The 18,195-nt window shown below is 61.0% G+C and overlaps 1 protein-coding gene across 3 annotated transcripts in view; it reads left to right on the forward strand.

Moving 5' to 3' along the window:
• DNAH3 (dynein axonemal heavy chain 3) overlaps positions 1 to 18,195 on the forward strand; it is a 115,262-nt gene that overhangs the window by 95,798 nt on the left and 1,269 nt on the right. For all 3 annotated transcript variants that reach the window (XM_016155487.2, XM_016155485.2, XM_016155488.2), the window contains 10 exons: positions 787 to 985; positions 3,336 to 5,477; positions 6,640 to 6,865; positions 8,365 to 8,609; positions 10,131 to 10,247; positions 11,677 to 11,831; positions 12,716 to 12,883; positions 14,398 to 14,540; positions 16,686 to 16,890; positions 17,609 to 17,746. In XM_016155487.2, coding sequence (XP_016010973.2) covers positions 787 to 985; positions 3,336 to 5,477; positions 6,640 to 6,865; positions 8,365 to 8,609; positions 10,131 to 10,247; positions 11,677 to 11,831; positions 12,716 to 12,883; positions 14,398 to 14,540; positions 16,686 to 16,890; positions 17,609 to 17,746 — 3,738 coding nt within the window. The remainder of the gene's footprint in view (positions 1 to 786; positions 986 to 3,335; positions 5,478 to 6,639; positions 6,866 to 8,364; positions 8,610 to 10,130; positions 10,248 to 11,676; positions 11,832 to 12,715; positions 12,884 to 14,397; positions 14,541 to 16,685; positions 16,891 to 17,608; positions 17,747 to 18,195) is intronic.

Here is an 18,195-nt window from a genome sequence, read left to right on the forward strand (position 1 = left end):
TTTTCTTGCCCCGCGAGGAAATCCCGTCCCCTCCTGCCCCGTGGCAGCCACTAACCGACCTTCTGCCGCTCTAGAGTACCCTTTTCTGCACATTTTATGTACATGGAGCCGTGCAGCGGGGGGCGTTTTGCGTCTGGCTTCTTTCACTCGGCACGTTTTCAAGGTTTATCTGTGGCGTGATGTGAATCAGCACTTCGTTCCTTTTTATGGCCGAATAATGTGCCATTGTGTTAATTTTGCTTTTAAGTGAAGAAATGGTGGACCGAACACACACCCCCCTCTGCCCAGAGCTCACGACCGCACTCTAGTCTGCATCCCTGTTCCTCGCCCTCAATCTCTGGCCCGAGACTCCGTGCTGTCCCCGAGTCTCGCCGGTGACTGTCCTCAGCCCGGCCCCTCGCCATCACGGGGCCACAGGGCATCTGGGACGCTCGCCCCTCCGCGGACCTTCCCCCGCCCCGCACGCCTGTTCCTCCCTCGACGTGCCCTGGCCCTGCTCCCCTCCGCCACTCATCCCCGAAGCCTCGTGCTTCACCAGTGGGTGCGAAGTCACCCACTCATGTATCTCTGGGGAATTTGTTGACGACCAAAAGCTCGATGTTCGAAAGACCACAAACCAGGTGAATTCTGACATGCCCGAGGCAGCCGGGCTGCAGCCCCAAAGGGCCACGCAGGTCCTGTCGGGGCGCCTCCCCGGAGTGGTGGCCCTCGGTGGGGGGCGGTGCGGGGCCCCGCCCGCTTCCCCGGCTTTCTCCAGCGTGCCCTCTGGCCCCGTGCCCCCCGCAGAACGAGTGTGAGGGGGACCTGGCAGAGGCGATGCCGGCGCTGGAGGCCGCGCTGGCCGCGCTCGACACCCTGAACCCCGCGGACATCTCGCTGGTGAAGTCCATGCAGAACCCCCCGGGCCCCGTCAAGCTGGTCATGGAGAGCATCTGCGTCATGAAAGGCCTGAAACCGGAGAGGAAGCCGGACCCCAGCGGCAGCGGTAACGCCCCTCGCCCAGCCCCCGTCCCCACCCCAGGCCCGTGTGCGGCGGTGTGCAGGCTCCTGGGGACAACGATGAAGCCTCGGGGTGCGCGCGGGCTCCCTCCTCCTCGTCGGGGAGATGCGGGTATCCGTAGGGGCAGCCTGGCTGAGCCGAGGCCTCTGCCTGCAAATCACTGCAAGGATGAAGGTCACGACGACGGGAGGACCCCGAGGGCGGGTGGCGCGGTGCGGGCGAGCGGCAGAGGGAGCACGGAGAGCTGCGGGGGGGCGGGGGAGGCCAGAATCCTGAAACTCAGAAATGGGGAGAAAGGGATAGGAGAGGGAGGCGGGAGGGAAGAAAGCACCTCACATCCTTGAGCTTAGCAGCGTCACTCGGCGGATACTTGGTCTCCTTGAAGTGGGAAGTCGATGGAGGACCTTGTATGAGAAGCGGAGTCCGGGAATCGAGCACGGATTCCGGCTCCAGCGCCACACTGGCTAGCATTCTGCCTGCCCCGGCCGGTGTGGCCGCACGAGGGGGATGCAGAGGTGACGAGCGGACCAGCAGGGGGCGGGCGTCGCGAGGGGGCCCTGGAGGGAAGCGGCCAACTGACCGCGTGGCGAGTCGGCCTGAGCAAGGGCGAGGCAGCCGGCGCCGCGCCCTGGACACGCCCCGGAACCCCCGTGAGCGTGGACACCGCCCTGGTCCCCGTGCCTGGAGACCCTGGGTGCGCTGGTCCGGGGCGCGGCCTGAGCGCGGGCATTCTTTCACGGCTCCCGGGCGGTTCTGAGGCGCGGCCAGGGCTGGGAACAGCACACAGAGCGTGGCCAGGTCCCGGAAGTCAAGTCTCTCCTTGAATCATTTATGTGCATCGGGCCCAGCGTTTGCCTTTGTCATTTCAGAGTTAGCACGATGCGCGTGTAATGCTCACCGAACCCATGGAGTGTCACCAGTCCATTGGGCTGGAGCAGGCGAGCGGCCGACTTAGTGTTGAGTACCTTGGATTCGACGTGGCGGATCGTTTTCCCCGAAGGCAAACAAAACCCTTCCTGGGGAATCTGTGTGTGTTTGCCGTGCTCGTGCTAAGAACAGGACGCGCTGGTCCTGTCGTACTTAATGTGATGTCTCGAGGGCGACGTTTTATTCGATGAACCTGAGCTTGACAAGCATGGACAGCACCATGAGCCAAAAAGGCCCCCAAGCCTTTTCCCAACACACCCACACCAGGAGCACTGGCCCCGGCTGGGACCGGGGCTCACTCCGTCAGTCCTTGGCATGGCCGGTGCTGAGGAGGACGAGGGCCCCGCCGCAGCTGCGGGCAGGCCGTGGACAGCCTTCTGTCCATTTGCAAGCATCTCCCCACCCACGCCCCCTGCTTTCTCTCGGCCCTGACCCACTCGCCCACGACGAGGACCAGTTGGGTTCCCTCCAATCCCCCTCCCAGACCCGAAGAAGAACATTCAAAACTCACGCCCAGGGCCCGTCGCCCTCCTCGCCGTTGGCCGGGAGAAGGGGCCACATCCACTCAGCGCACATTCACTGGTGACCGAGTTTCGGGCACCCTGCCAGAGTGTAGCGCACGCAGCAGGAGCGCGCCGCTTGGAGGGAGAGGCGGGCGATAAGAAGCGAGCTGAAAATTCGCAGACCGCAGCAAGGACTCTGAAGGGATCGGACGTCCTAGCAGCTGAGATGAAGGAACATTCCGGGAAAGGGGTGCAGGGGCCCGCCGTAGCGAGGGACATCCAGGGAACCCCCCGTGGCCGTGGCTTTAAACACGAGCCTGGAGTCAGGTCAGGAGCCAGCCAGGTGCCACTCGGAGCCTTGGCAACGGGCTCATGGGTGGGGGAGCACCGGGGACCATCGCGGAATTAAAGGGAGGGCCCTTTGTGACCGAAGCCCGGGGAGAAAGGCAGAGACGCGGGAGGCGAGGCTGGCGGGCCTCCCCGGCCGTAGCGAGGGGCCCAGGCTTTCTTCCTTCAGACGCGATCATTTCGGAGCAGCGCTAAGTGATCTCCCCCGTCCCCCGCCCGCCCCCGCGTGGGGCACGTGCTACGATGGACGAACCCCCATTAACGCATCGTCCCGCCCCGAGTCCGCGGCCCACGTCCGCTCCTGCTGCGGTCTCGTGCAGCCTGTGGGTCTGGATGAGTGTGTAAAGACGCACATCTGTCATCATGGTGTTGTACGGAGTGTTTTCTTTCCCCGAAAACATCCTCTCTAGGAACGTGGATTTGTGTGTGTGTGTGTGTGTGTGTGTGTGTGTGTGTGTGTGTGTGTGGCAAATAGGAGGAGGAGTCAGTCACTACCAGGCTTTAAGTGTGATAATAGTCTCGATAATAGTCTCGTCTCTGTTTCTCACCCCGAACAGGTAAAATGATAGAAGACTACTGGGGGGTATCGAGAAAGATTCTCGGAGACCTGAAATTCCTGGAGAGTCTTAAGACCTACGACAAAGACAACGTCCCCCTCGCGATCATGAAGCGGATCCGGGACAGGTTCATCGACCACCCCGACTTCCAGCCGGCCGTCATTAAGAACGTGTCGTCGGCCTGCGAGGGCCTGTGCAAGTGGGTGAGGGCCATGGAGGTGTACGACCGCGTGGCCAAGGTCGTGGCTCCCAAGCGGGAGCGGCTGAAGGAGGCCGAGGGGAAGCTGGCCACCCAGATGCAGGCGCTGAACCGCAAGCGCGCGGAGCTGCAGCTGGTGGAGGACCGCCTGCAGGCCCTCAACGACGAGTTCGAGGAGATGAACGCCAAGAAGGAGGCCTTGGAGGACAACATCGAGATCTGCTCGCAGAAGCTGATCCGGGCGGAGAAGCTCATCAGCGGCCTCGGCGGCGAGAAGGACAGGTGGACGGAGGCCGCCCGGCAGCTGGGGGTCCGCTACGTGAATCTGACGGGGGACGTGCTGGTGTCCGCGGGCACCGTGGCCTACCTGGGGGCCTTCACCGTGGATTACCGGGCCAACTGCCAGAGGCAGTGGCTGGCCCAGTGCAAGGAGCGGGTCATCCCTGGCTCCAGCGACTTCAGTCTGAGCAGCACGCTCGGCGACCCCGTGAAGACCCGCGCCTGGCAGTTGGCGGGGCTGCCCATCGACTCCTTCTCCGTCGACAACGGCATCATCGTGTCCAACTCCAGACGCTGGGCCTTGATGATCGACCCGCAGGGCCAGGCCAATAAGTGGATCAAGAACATGGAGAAGACGAACAAGCTGTCCGTCACCAAGCTGTCGGACCCCGGCTACGTGCGGACGCTGGAGAACGCCCTGCAGTTCGGCACCCCCGTCCTCCTCGAAAACGTGGGCGAGGAGCTGGACGCCTTCATCGAGCCCGTCTTGCTCAAGTCCACGTTCAAGCAGCAGGGGGTCGAGTACATGCGGCTCGGGGAGAACATCATCGAGTACTCCAAGGACTTCAAGCTGTACATGACCACGCGGCTGAGGAACCCGCACTACCTCCCGGAGGTGGCCGTGAAGGTCTGCCTCCTCAACTTCATGATCACTCCCTTGGGCCTCCAAGACCAGCTGCTGGGCATCGTGGCCGCCAAGGAGAAGCCGGAGCTGGAAGAGAAGAAAAACGCGCTGATCGTGGAGAGCGCCAGGAACAAGAAGCAGCTGAAGGAAATTGAAGACAAGATCTTGGAGGTCCTCTCCCTGTCCGAGGGCAACATCCTCGAGGATGAGACGGCCATCCGGGTCCTGTCGTCCTCGAAACAGCTGTCGGAAGAAATCTCCGAGAAGCAGGAAGTCGCCTCGCTGACGGAGATGCAGATCGACGCGACGCGGCTGGGCTACAAGCCGGTGGCCGTGCACTCGGCCACCATCTTCTTCTGCGTGTCCGAGCTGGCCAACATCGAGCCCATGTACCAGTACTCGCTGGCGTGGTTCATAGCCCTGTACGTGCACTCCCTGGCCCACAGCCGGAAGAGCGGGGACCTGGGGCAGCGCATCGAGCACATCACCGAGCACTTCACCCTCAGCGTCTACAGCAACGTGTGCCGCTCCCTGTTCGAGAAGGACAAGCTGCTCTTCTCCCTCCTCCTGACCGTCGGCATCCTGAAGGAGAGGAAGCAGATCGACGAGGAGGTCTGGTACTTCCTGCTCACCGGCGGCGTGGCCCTGGACAACCCCTTCCCCAACCCGGCCCCGCACTGGCTCTCCGAGAAGGCGTGGGCGGAAGTGGTCCGCGCGTCCGCGCTGCCGCCGCTGCAGGGCCTGCGGGAGCACGTGGAGAGGTACCCCGAGGAGTGGAAGCCCATCTACGACTCGGCCTGGCCGCACGAGGAGAGCTTCCCCGGCTCCTGGAACTTCCTCCAGGGCCTGGAGAGGATGGCCGTCCTGCGGTGTCTGCGGCCCGACAAGATGATCCCGGCCACCCGGCAGCTCATCGCCGAGCGCATGGGCGGCGAGTACGTGGAGGCGCCCACCTTCGACCTGCAGGGCTCCTACGACGACTCCAGCTGCTGCGTGCCGCTCATCTTCGTGCTGTCCCCGGGCGCCGACCCCATGGCAGGTGCGGGACACCGGCCTCTCGCCCCTTACGGCGGGGGGCGGGGAGGGGGTCCCAGACTCCGGCAGTCGGGAGTCCAAGGCGGGGCCCCGAGGCGACCCCAGGGGGCCAGCTGCTCCGCACCACCACCTGGTACCAGGAGCCCGGCGGGGCCAGATCTTCCGATTTTTCAAGAGAAACCAAGAACTGCAGGGAATCGCCCATTCTCACGTCTTGACGACTCATGCAAATTTTTCTTCAAAGACTTGGCGAGGGCCAAGCCAGGGCTGGGTGCGGCCTGCTGGTTTGTTACCTCTGTCTTAAACCGTGTTCTCTAACTAACTACTGTTTTTCTCAGCTAGGCTTTTCTCTCTCCTTTTAAGTTTTAGAATTTTTTGAATAATTAACACCGCCTGTGGTAAAAAAAAAAAAAAAAAAAAAAAGGAAACTGGTGCGGGCATTTGGCGTAGGCAGGGTGTTTTGATTTCCCGCCAACCTCTGGCGTGAGTAAATTAAATACGGTGTTTTTTTCATGGTGAAATACTATGCAGCCACGAAAAAGAATAAGGCCTTTACATCTCTGCTGATACAGAAAAGGTCTAAGTGGAAAAAGCAAATGTAGTAGTCAACGATTCACGTAAGTATAATAGTATACATGCACGTATTTAAATGTATAAGCTGTGGAAAGATTCACAAAATCTGGTAACATTGGCTGCTTCCGAAGAAGAGAGAAGTGAAAGAGACTTACTAGACATGCACCATACAAACACCTGTTTTTCTTAGTAAAAAAAAAAAAAAAAAAAAAAAGTTATAAAAACCCAGTTCCTAGTTCTTTGGTTATGTGCTCAACCTCTCTAGTTTTGAGTTCCCACTTCATTTCTGGCACCTGGGAATTTCTCTTTCTTTTGAACTCTGATTTGTTTTCTTTCACTTTGTGTAATTTTTTTTTTTTTAATCAAAAACGTCCGTGTATTCAGAGCAAAAGAGGAATCAGTAGTATCTTCGTTCACCATCTTACCAGAAGTCTAAAGCTTCCCCAGAGACTTGCTTGTTTTGCAATTAACAGATGCCAGTGAGTTCCTCGCGGGCCCAGAATTTTCACGAAACCCCTCAGTCTGCATCGTGGTTAATGTGGTCCTAGCTGGCTTATTCACTCTCAAAAACTCCCCTTTCTTCCCGGTCTCAGGCCTGCTGAAGTTCGCAGACGACGTCGGCATGGGAGGCGCCAAAATAGAGACCGTCTCCCTCGGCCAAGGCCAAGGGCCTGTCGCCGCCAAAATGATTAACACGGCCATCAAGGAGGGGACGTGGGTGGTCTTACAGAACTGCCACCTGGCCACAAGCTGGATGCCTGCGCTGGAGAAGATCTGCGAGGAGGTGATCGTCCCCGAGGCCACCCACGTCCGCTTCAGGTGAGACGCTGTCACGCCACTGCCCGCCTCCGGCCCCCGCCTCGAGCCGGATGTCGTGCTGGCGGCCGGGAAGGCAGAGGTGGACCTCGGAGCACATGTCCCTTAGAGAAGAGCGGTGACTGCCTTGTACCGTGGAGGATCAGATCTTCTGATCGTTTTGAAGGGAAGACAGCAGTCTAGAAATTTAAAAGAAAGCCCCCAGATTTTAGAAAGTTGGCAACTACTCCGAAAGCACATCGCCGCCTTGCATCGGTTCGCACGGGGCGAGGTGCATGTCACCCACGTGCAGACCGAGGTCAGTCCTCAGGCCACCGCTCTGTGGCCTCTGCCCTCCACTCTCGGCCCTGGGCCTGGGCCCCCCGCGGACTGCCGAGCGAGCCTCGGGACGGCACCCGGCCTTCCCTCCGCCAGTGGTGGCTCGGCCCATGGCCTGTGTCTCTAGTGATTTTCCGTCCCCAAACACACCTGTGGGAAACCTCTGTAATGTCTCGCCAAAGAAAACCCTGCAAAACGGAACAAAACAGGACGTCACAGTGTGTGTGTGACGGGCTCAGGAAGGAAAACGGATGAATAAAAAAGCCCAGAGGACAATATGCCTAAACGTTACCAACCCACAGGCGATAAAACTATAACTTTTTTTTTTTTTTTTTTTACGTACGTTCCCATATTTTTTGTGCGTGGGCACAGATAAACTTTTATATTTTAGAGGAAGAAATCTTCCATATTCGCAAGGCCCGTTTCAAATGCCATTTCCTCTATGACAGAGGTCAGTAAACGTTTTCCGTAGAGAGCCAGATAGTGGATGTTTTGCGCCCCGCGGGGCATGTTGTCTCTGTCCCAACTCAGCATGAACTAAAGTGGGCCCGAAGGGGCATCGCCAGGTTCCAAAAACACCTTAGCTGCGGGCATAGGCTGTGGCTCGCGTCGGCTCGCCGGCCCTCACCGGCCGCCTGGGCTGTCCCCGCCCCCGCCCCATGGACGACCCCTCGCCTGCCCCTGCACCCCACGGCACATCATGCCCCCGCCGCCCGCACCCCGGGTTCTATAACGCCGGGTGCCAGCGCCTGCTGTCCACTTGCCCCGTCTCCGCGGCACGGCCCCCACCCCGGAGCAGCGAGGCCGCGAGTGTCTGGGAGCCAGAAGCCAGGCTTTGCCGGCTCCGGCCACGCCTGGGGTGCCCGGTGCGGGGCAGAGCAGGTGCCCAGCCAGCCCGGGAGCGGCGGGCTGTGGCGTGGCGCTTCGGACGGCGGTCGGGAGCCCAGGAGCCCCGCGCCCACGTCCCGGTTCGGCTGCTTCTGCGTGGCGCAGAACACCCGCCCGCCCCACGCCTGCACGCCTCTGCTGCTCGCTGGCCGAGGGGGTCACACGCCCCTCCCCCTCGGTGGCCGTGAGGACGGAAGTCGACAAGGGACAGTGAATTCTCAGCAGGGGGTTTGGCGGCGACTAGCGCTTCGTAAGTGGTGGTCGCTCTTAACTCCTTCGGTCTGTTGTCCTTGCAGACTCTGGTTAACCAGCTATCCGTCGGAGAAGTTTCCGGTCAGCATCCTCCAGAACGGGATCAAAATGACCAACGAGCCCCCCAAAGGGCTCCGGGCCAACCTGCTACGCTCCTACCTCAACGACCCCATCTCGGACCCCGTGTTCTTCCAGAGCTGCGCCAAGCCCGCCATGTGGCACAAGCTGATGTTTGGCCTCTGCTTCTTCCACGCCATCGTGCAGGAGAGGAGGAACTTCGGGCCCCTGGGTAAGAGGCGGCGGCGTGCCCGGGGCGCCTGGGGGAAGCCCTCAGACGGAGGCGGGCGTGCGCAGACGGGCCGCCGCCCCAACGCCACGGGAGTGTGCTCCCCACGATCCTCGGGACACGCTTGCCACTCCACGTGATTCATTGTTCATCTGAGATTCAAATTCCAGCCAGGGTCCTGTATTTTTATTTGGTGAATGTGGCAGCCCTTTAACCAGGCCAGCGTCCACGTCAGGGAAAGAGGCGTTGCTTCAGAATCGGAGGTCCCCTAGTTACTGAAACTTTGCGATCGCGAGAAGCATGTGGGCCCAGCTGAGGTCCCAGGGCCTTTCTCCAGAGAGCTGTCGCTAGGGGATTCATGGCATTTTAGGGAGCTCTTTGCACGTGCTTAAAGAAACACATACAAAAGAAACAGCCGGGACATTCGTCTGTGCGTCTGGAAAAAAAAAAAAAAAAAAAGTAAATTTCTTCGTTTATGTACCAATCCATGGCTCGACCCCGACCTAATGCTCGTGTCAGAGCAGATCATCAAGCTGCCGGAAGCAGACCCCGGGCCATCGAGGTTTTTAGGCCATCTTGCCCTGCCCTGCCCCCCGGGCTGCCTCCGACCCTGTCCAGCGGCCTCGAGCCACCCGCCTCAGGTGTTCTCAGCTGTGCCTTGCGCCAGGGACGGAGGCGGACCGTCCTCTGGCTGGTTCGCTGAGCGGCGTCTTCCTTCTGGACACCTCAGCCCGGCCGGCTCCCCGGGCCGCCCGGCCCTTCCGCGGTGGGGGATGGGGGGGGGGGGGGGGTGCAGGGAGGAGATGGCCAGGGCCAGGGCGGAGGCACCCGCCTGGCACACGCCTCGCTGTCCTGCCAGGCCAGGCCTCCAGAGCCCATGCGGGCTGCGCTCGCGGCCAACCGCCCAGCTGCGTTTGTCTCCCAGAGCAGGTGTTATTATTGTGCTACGTTTTTCGTTTGAACGTGAACGTTTAGGAGGAAATGAAACGTCCCCGCTGGGCACAGGTCCCATCCCCTGCTTCTCACCCCGGCCCAAGTCACGCAGTCATGCCATTTGCCAGCCCTACTGGGCACCGGTCGCCGTACCCTTGGGAACTCAAGAGGTAGCTTCTTCGAGGCCAGCCACCTCGCTTCTCCCGTGACCACGAAGAGGGTCTTCCCGGCGCTGGCTTTGTCCCCGCCGCCCCGTCGTAGACGCCGCTCTCTAGCGAGGCCGCGGTGTTATTTCTGGAGCTCCGTGCATTCCCTAGTGTCCCGCCAGGGCGAGTAATTCTCATCCCGCGAACCCCAGGGTGGTGACACCTTCCCCGCCAAACAGGGAGCCCACAGGGCATTGCTTTTGGAGTGGAAGCGTCCTCGCGCCCATTGTTGGCCATGAAGCTAACTGTCGGCCTGGTGCTTGACAGCACAGGGCTGCAGGGCCCTTGGTCGCTGCCGCCACTGAACTCTCCGCCAGTGCCACTCCCAAGCGCCACCACTGAGCGCCCGGCCCGGCAGCCTCTGACCCCTCTCCGCCTCGCGCAGGTTGGAACATCCCATACGAATTCAACGAGTCGGACCTGAGGATCAGCCTGCGGCAGATCCAGATGTTCCTGAACGAGTACAAGGAGGTGCCGTTCGAGGCTCTGACCTATCTGACAGGTGTGTGGGGGAGGGGCCGGAGCCATGTGCGTGGGGGGCGGGGTGGGGTGGGGCTCCAGGGTCCCGCCCGTCCTCGCTGGGCTCCCCTGCTGCACCTCCTAGCGTGTGTTCACTCCGCATCCTTTCAACAAACATCGAGCTCTTACCCATGCCGGCCGCCATGCCGGATGCTGTTGTTGTCGTTGTTTTAAAAAAACGGCAATAAAATTAAGATACAATTTCTACTCTCAAATGGTTCCCAAGGAGAAAAATATTAAAAAAAAAAAAACGACAGTACAGTGACGAGTTCGATGAGAGAAACACTTGTCGAGTAGAGAGGCGGCCGATGGTTACGTCTCAGGGACAGAGCGGAACACCTGGCGAAGGCAGGAAGACGGGTTTGGAGGGCTGAGCGGGAATTTTATAAATGAGAGGGAGGGTGGGGAGACCCTGGCAGGGGGGAAGGGCCGGGGCCCCGAGGCAAAAACTCACCATTTTGTGTTAAAGCAATCCAGTCTGCGACCTAAACTAAGGAGTGCTAAGTGAATGGAATGCCTCTGGCAGAGGTCAAAATGCAGCCAGTGGGGGCCCAGCAGCTTCAGGGCCCCCCCAAGCTCCTTCCTGACTCCCCCGCGAAGGCGCTCGTCTGGGTCGGCTACCCACGCCTATGGCAGGCACCTCATAGCTGTTGTAGGTGTCAGACCCCCCCCAACCTGTGGAAAAATTTTATAAGAATTTATTTGAGCCAAACAGAGGGTATACCTAGAATCTAGAACTCAACAGACTGAGAAAATCGCTTCTCAGAACAACAGTTCGCAGCTTCTTTTGTGCATATAGATTTAAGGAGGGGTAAGGAAGGCGGGGAAGGTGCCTCGAAGGTGGGAGGAAGCAGGGCGGGGACGGGATTTCGGGGTGACAGGATTATTCTCTGTCTGTCTGTCTGTCTTCGTCTCTGTCTCTCCCTCTCGCGAGGGTGGTTATGGCTTATTGCAAAGGCGCGTTAACCTAGATGCGCAGAAACCATGGATGGTGCCTGCCTAAGGTGACGAGGAGCCTTTCACTGCAGAGTTACAGGCCCGGGGCGGGGCCGCCCTCCTGGGCCTGCCCGTGAGGAACTCACGATGGGCCTCCCTGGCGGGCGGCTGTCCGCGCGACCCTGTCCATCCCCGGTGTGATCAGCGCATGGTCCCGCAGCCATCTGTGAGCTCTACGTTGCAGCCCCACTTTACGGCGCACGAGGCTAAGGCCTGACAGCCGTGGTTCTTGACCGTCGTGGCTAGTTTTGCCCTCCAGGGGACATTGGCAAGGTCCTGAGACATTTTTGACCTTCCCTGGGCTCAACCTCTCCCCCTGCCTGCTGCCCCCAGGGGAGTGTAATTACGGCTGCCGAGTGACCGAGTGACCAGAGGTTAATAACCAAGTCCTTTGCGACCTTCCCTGTTGTCCCCAGGGGAGTGTAATTACGGCGGCCGAGTGACCGACGACAAGGACAGGCGCCTCCTGCTGTCTCTTCTGTCCACCTTCTACTGTAAGGACATCGAGCAGGACCATTATCACGTCGCCCCTGGAGACACCTACTACATCCCTCCCCATGGCTCCTACCAGGTGAGGGGGTGGGGAGGGAGAGGCCCCCGACCGTCTCCCCGTGACCGGAGGCTGCGTGCAGCCAAGGGGGCCCCGGGAGTAGCCTCGAGCTTGTGGACTTGGGTCCATAAGCCATTTCCAATATTCCAGAAAGCCTACAAGACAGACATCGTTGTTGCGTAATGAATGATGGGTACTTGGTGGACAAGGTCTTCCAAAATCTGAGGTCCATCTGGGGAGCGGGGAAGGGCGTTTAGAGCGAAGCCTTGGAGTGGACGGGCGGAGAAGCGCTGCTTGGAAACGAAGGTTCAGGGGGCGGCGAGAGGAAGGGGCCAGCGCGCTGGACAGGACGGGAGAGAGGAGGGAAGGGGGCCGCAGGGGGCTTCTCTTACCGCGCCCCTTCCCGCGCCGAGGCCTTGCCCCTCGTGACCTCGCGGTCTCCTCATCGTCAGATCAGGAAACGGGCGTTGGGCTCAAGGTCACACAGTCGCTGTGTGTCGGGGCCGAATCCAAACCCAGCTCCGTCTGGCTCTTACGCCGGAAACCAGGAGGGCTTGGGATGTGTTCGCCCAGTGTGAGTGCGCCCGTGTGTATGTACGTGTGTGTGCGCATGTGTGGATGTGAGCGTGTGCGTGCGTGTCTGGTGTATCTGAGATTGTGTGCGTGTGTGTGTGTGGTATGCACGTGTCTGTATGTGTGTGCGCATGTGTGGATGTGAGCGTGTGCGTGCGTGTCTGGTGTATCTGAGATTGTGCACGTGTGTGCGTGTGGTATGCACGTGTCTGTGCGTGTGTCCCGTGCTCCGATCCAGTGTGATGCCTGCCCGGGCCGGGTCCGGCCAGGCCCTGACGGCGCGGTCGGGCCGCGAGGGACCCCCATGGGCCAGCTGAAGGCTTCCCTTCCAGTCGTACGTCGAGTACCTCCGGAGCCTCCCCATCACGGCCCACCCGGAGGTGTTTGGCCTGCACGAGAACGCCGACATCACCAAGGACAACCAGGAGACCAACCAGCTGTTCCAGGGGGTGCTGCTGACCCTGCCCAGGCAGTCGGCGGGGAGTGGCAAATCTCCTCAGGTGACCGGGGCGCGACTCCAGTTCCCAGGCGGGCTTCTCTCTCGGGGCGGGGCGCGCAGATGGCCGGCGATGGCCGAGCAGGCGGAGGGGCAGAGGCCGGCGGGAGCGCGGCCCCCGGAGCGGGCGGCCGACCCACGGAGGGGCACCGGCTCTGGCGCTCCTGCCGCGAGCCCTCAGACGCAGGGCGGGAGGGGCGCCGGGGCTCCCCGAACCCCAGCTCCTCCCGCGTCCCCGTCGGGGTCCGCGGCTGCGCCCGCACGGCGCCTACACTCCACTTACGTGAGAGTTAAAAACCAACTCTGTTTGGCTTAGAATCATTTATTTCAAAAGTTGCACATTGGTGTCGTAAATTTCAAGCCCAGTGCCATTTCCGGAACGTCATGGCAGCTACGAAAAGAAGACACACCGGGCCGTCGCTGGGCTCTTCCCGGACGATGCCGCCGAAGCCTCGCCGGCTTCTTGCGAACGCGGGTGTCCAGGCCGTCGGCTAGCACCGACCCGCGACTTTCTCCTTGAGGAGGTGGGAAGAGAGAAGGGTGGCCGGAGCTTGCAAGGAGGGTGCCTTTATGGCCGTGTGGTTCAGCGGGATTGGCTTCGCGTCCTGGAAGCTCCTGGAACCCTTCCGGGGGCCTCTCGTGGTCAGTCCCCGCTCCTCGGTCCACAGACGAGGGCCACACGAGCCCTGTGAGGGGAAGTGACCCGCGTCACGACGTCCACAGACGGGGGGGGGGGGGCAGAGGCAGCCCCACCGCCCCGGCCTGGATGCCAGCGCGCCCTCCCCCTCCTCCCCCAGCTTCCCCGCCCCCCTCGCCGGCTCCTCTCAGCCTTGGGTGCTGCGCGTTGGGTTTCTTGATTTGGTTCTCGGTGTCAGAAGCAGGCATGGCTGTGAGGATAAACCAGCAGATTGGGGGGGCTTGACTCGGGTGGAAACCCGCCTCGCAGTGGGCAGTGGGTGAGGACCGTGCATTCCAGCCTCGCAGGGCGCAGGACGGCAGAGCCCACGCCCAGGCCCTGCCGCTCCTGCTCCTCAGGGTCCGTCCCCTCCCTAGCTGGCTGGCCAAGCCCACTGCTCAATGATAAGGCCTGGCCTCCTGCCTTCCCAGGTGTCCCTGTCACTGGCACTGAGCGAGAGCCCCACCTGCACCACCAGCTGGCCTTCAGGGGCCAGCTGCGGAGCAATGCGACTCAGAGGTTCTCTGGGGTCAGGGCTGCTCTGAGGCCACCTGGCGGGGGCGGAGCAGGAAGGCCCTGCCTGGCCCTCGGGGGCTCGCTCCAGGTTTTACTTCCTAGGCCAAAGGGTGATGGTCCCCACCAAGGGTGGTGGGGGGCTGTTCCCTCCCCGCCCCCCCCCCGCCCCCACCGTCCCTTCTCCTGCAGGGCTGGCTGCTGTAGGACTGTTCCCAGGAAGGTCCCACAGACCGTGTTTAGAAAGACAAAAGCCGACGGCTTCGGGTTCCCCCCAACAGAACCGCGGCCCGTGGGCGTCTCTCATTCACGTCTCTCCTGCGTTTAAGGAGGTGATCGAGGAGCTGGCCCACGACATCCTCTCCAAACTGCCCGACGACTTTGACCTGGAGACGGTCATGACGTTGTACCCAGTGGTGTACGAGGAATCCATGAACACCGTCCTGAGGCAGGAGCTCATCAGATTCAACAGGTGGGCCAGATGGGCTCTACTTAGACCCCGGAGTGGGGGTGCCAGGGCCGGGGTCTAACGGGCGGGGACCGGGAGGAAGCGGTTTGCCCCGCCCGCAGGGAGGGCTGCAGTAGGGCCATCCCAGCCCGCGCTGGCCCGGGGGTAACCGTTCCTCTCCCGCTCAGTCATGTGACACCTGCGGAGGCAAGTTAAGGCCACTGCCGCGTTCGGGCCGCCAGTGACCGCCCCCATCCGCGCCGCTGCTGGCGAGCCCGGTGCCAGACGCGGCAACTGTGCGTGGGTCTGCCTCCCGCCGCACAAGTCTTCTGAATCGTGCGCAGTTCGTAACCCTGCCACCGCCATTTTACGAATGGGGAGACTGAGGCCCGGAGGGGTCACGTGCAGGGTCACATGGGCGTTCAGTGGCAGGACCGAGTTTGAACCCAGGCTGTCTGGTCCCAGGGCCCATGCACTTAGCCGGTATGTGACATCGGGGTACATGTCGCAGGGCGAGGGGAGCAGGCCACCCCCACCTCGACCGCGGGGGCGGGGCCGGGTGCTCCGGCCGGCCACGGGCTCCCGCCCACTTCTGCAGTGACCGTGGCATAGAGCCTCGTGGGATCGTCTTAATTCACTTGCACATGGTCGAAGCCGAGCGGCTCCCAGAGGCCCCCTGCGCCAGGCGAGGAAGCTCATGGCTTCTGCCTCCCAGCACAGGTCCTCACTGCTCCGGACGCGCCCCGTGTGGCTGCCGCCCTTTGCCTCGTCGCTCGCGGCTCGGTTTTACGGACAGCTCTGACTTCGAAGGACTAGGGGACTGGAAGGATGTTGGCTTCCCCAGCCTCAGGGTTCCTCTCTGGAGTTCTTTGGCAGGGCAGGACGTAGTTCTCGGTCACCCAGACGCCAGGCGCAATGGCTTCCGTCCCTGCGGAAGTCACCGGAGCGCCTCCCTGGTGGCCGCAGGGCCTGCGCCGGCCTTCGCCCTTGGCCGTTGTAACGCAGCGGAGCGGGGTGGCGGCGGAGGCTCGTTTCCCAGCGAAGGGGAGGTTTAATCCCGCCGGACGACATCCCGGCGCTCCTCCCGCTCCCCGTTTTGGCCTCTGCACCCAGAGTCACGGGAAGCCCCTAACAGCCCAGGCGACGGTTCGGCCTCCGACGCGGGGGAGCCACACATCGTGTCTGTGGGGCGAATGCGCCTTCCTTGGGCGCTAAAACCTGGAAGCTAGCGGAGCTGCTCCCAGCTGGAGAAGGAGAACTTCGCCAGCAGGGCGTTCGAGGGCTGCGGCAGAACCCCTTGGAGGGCGGCTCTGCCCTTGACGCCGCCGCTAGCACGGGCGCCAGGTGGCTCCACCTGCGACCCCTCTCCATGCGAAAGCTTAGTGGCCGCGTGTCCAGAAGCTCTCTCTGGCATTCGATCATTCTCGTGTCCAGTTGGCTGGGACTTCGCAAGCCTTTGGAGGGGGCGAGGCCTCTCTCCGGGCCGATTCCTCGTCACGCTCGGTGCCTTCCCTCTGGGCGTGGCTGGGCCTCATCACCGGAAGCCAGATATGAGGGCGAACGACCTAGGCGCCTCCCCAGCTGCCTCCTCCCAGGGGGGTGCCCCTCGTCGTCTGTACAAAGAAACAACTTTGGCGGGATGGGTCAAAACCCTAAACATCGATTGCATTACCCTTTGACCTAAAAATTCTACTTTTAGTAAGAAAATCATTATACGTGTCCACAAGATTGGTACAAATGGGTGCCCCTTGCGGTGTCGTTTACAGTGGCAAGTCTAGAAGAAATCAGTTTCAGCTTCAGGGGAACAGAATCATTACATAAATGCAAAGCCACTAAAAAGGCAATGCAAGGCTCTTAAGTTGGGAAGAAGATCCCTATAAACTGAGTGAAAAACAGATCACAAAAAAATTGATTACATTACACGATCCCATTAAAACATTATTTGTGTTTACATACAGAAAAATCTGGAAAGCTGTATGTCCATCCAAGTAACCTTTAGGGGCAAGAGGATGGGCGATTTAATTTTCTTTCATCTCTCTAAGTTTTCTCCCATGTGTGCACATGTTGACCGTCCGAACTCTTCGAGGCAGGAACAGTGGAAGGGGACCTGGGGACGGTGTCCTGAGGCCCCGGCGAGCTGGGCTCAGCTGGCTCCTTTGTCCCCCACAGGCTGACCAAAGTGGTTCGTAAAAGCCTCGTCAGCCTTGGCCGAGCCATTAAGGGCCAAGTCCTGATGTCCTCGGAGCTGGAGGACGTCTTCAACAGCGTGCTCGTGGGTAAGGTGCCAGCCATGTGGATGGCCAAGTCCTACCCGTCGCTGAAGGCCCTGGGGGGCTACGTGGCCGACCTGCTGGCCCGCCTGGCCTTCTTCCAGGTACTGGGGGTTGGGGTGAGTGGGCGCCTGGCTCACGCAGGTGGAGAGCACTTTTAGAGATGACAGAGAGGCGGGGGCGGGTCGTGGGGGGCGGGACCGTGTGCGGGACCGAGGAGGACATGCTCCAGCTCGACCCGTGCAGCACGCTGGCCCGAGCTCCTGCTGGGAACGGTCTTCCCAGAGTTGCGGGCAGGAAGGGAGACTTTTCAAAATTCTCGGAAAGCGTAGAGCCTACGGGCAAAGGGGCAGGCGCTGTCGCGAACGCCGCGAACTGGCCGCGCATGCGCCTGATGCGCTAAAAGATGATGCATCTGGTTCGGCAACCCGGTAATTCGAAAATGTTTTGAGGTAGCATGTAAATATTGGATCACTCCACCTAAAAATCAAGAAATTTGTCCTGCCAAAAAAGGGATGGCTTGGCAGCCACTGCCGGAAATGGTGGCTGGCCAGTGCTCAGTGGACACGGGGCACCTGCCCCCCGCTGCTCTGTGCGTCCCTGGCACCCGTGTGCCCCTGGGCTGTTCCCAGAGCAGAAACGCGTTCCTTTGTACCTCCATTCCAAAAGTGGGAAAATGTAAGTTACCGTGAGAGGGCTGCCCGCGCCGGGGAACGTGAGAAAAAAGGCGAATTTCCCGGCGGGGCCTCCTTTCTGTTGCCTGCCTTCGAGCGACCTCTGACCTCGCACTGACGTGGGGTGTGTGCCTCTGGGGCTCTGCAGGAGTGGATCGACAGCGGGCCCCCCGTGGTGTTCTGGATCTCCGGCTTCTACTTCACACAGTCCTTTCTGACGGGCGTGTCTCAGAATTACGCCCGGAGACACACCATCCCCATCGACCACATCGGGTTCGAGTTCGAGGTAGGTGTACTTTGGGTCGGTCCTGGTCCTGCTCCAGGGGTCGGCCAGAGGAAGCCAGTATTGGCCATGTCCTTATTGGTCCAACTATTGGCGTGTGTGAAGGCCCGGGCGCCTCCGAGATGCTCCGAGTGACGCCTTAGCGTGGCCTACCGGGGCTCCGGAAGGTATTCCCGACAGAATCGGGGTCCCCCACGGCTTTGTCTCCGCGTTTGTAAGACGGGATCTTTACCGAGGGAGGCTCTGCCCCCGTCCCGCCAGGAGAAATGCAAACGCCCCCCAAGCCGCGTGATTAGCGTGGCGGGCTCTTCACCGGGGTCGGCGGTGTTGGGCGTGGGTGAGTCGCGTGCTTGGCGTAGGTTAAAGGACACGCCCATGGCCAAGCATCGCCCTGACCATACTACAGGTGGGCTGTTACACAGAGCACTGTGGGAAGACCCTCTGAGAGCTCC

Source organism: Rousettus aegyptiacus, unplaced genomic scaffold, assembly GCF_014176215.1.
Source record: "Rousettus aegyptiacus isolate mRouAeg1 unplaced genomic scaffold, mRouAeg1.p scaffold_m13_p_8, whole genome shotgun sequence".
NCBI lineage: Eukaryota > Metazoa > Chordata > Mammalia > Chiroptera > Pteropodidae > Rousettus > Rousettus aegyptiacus.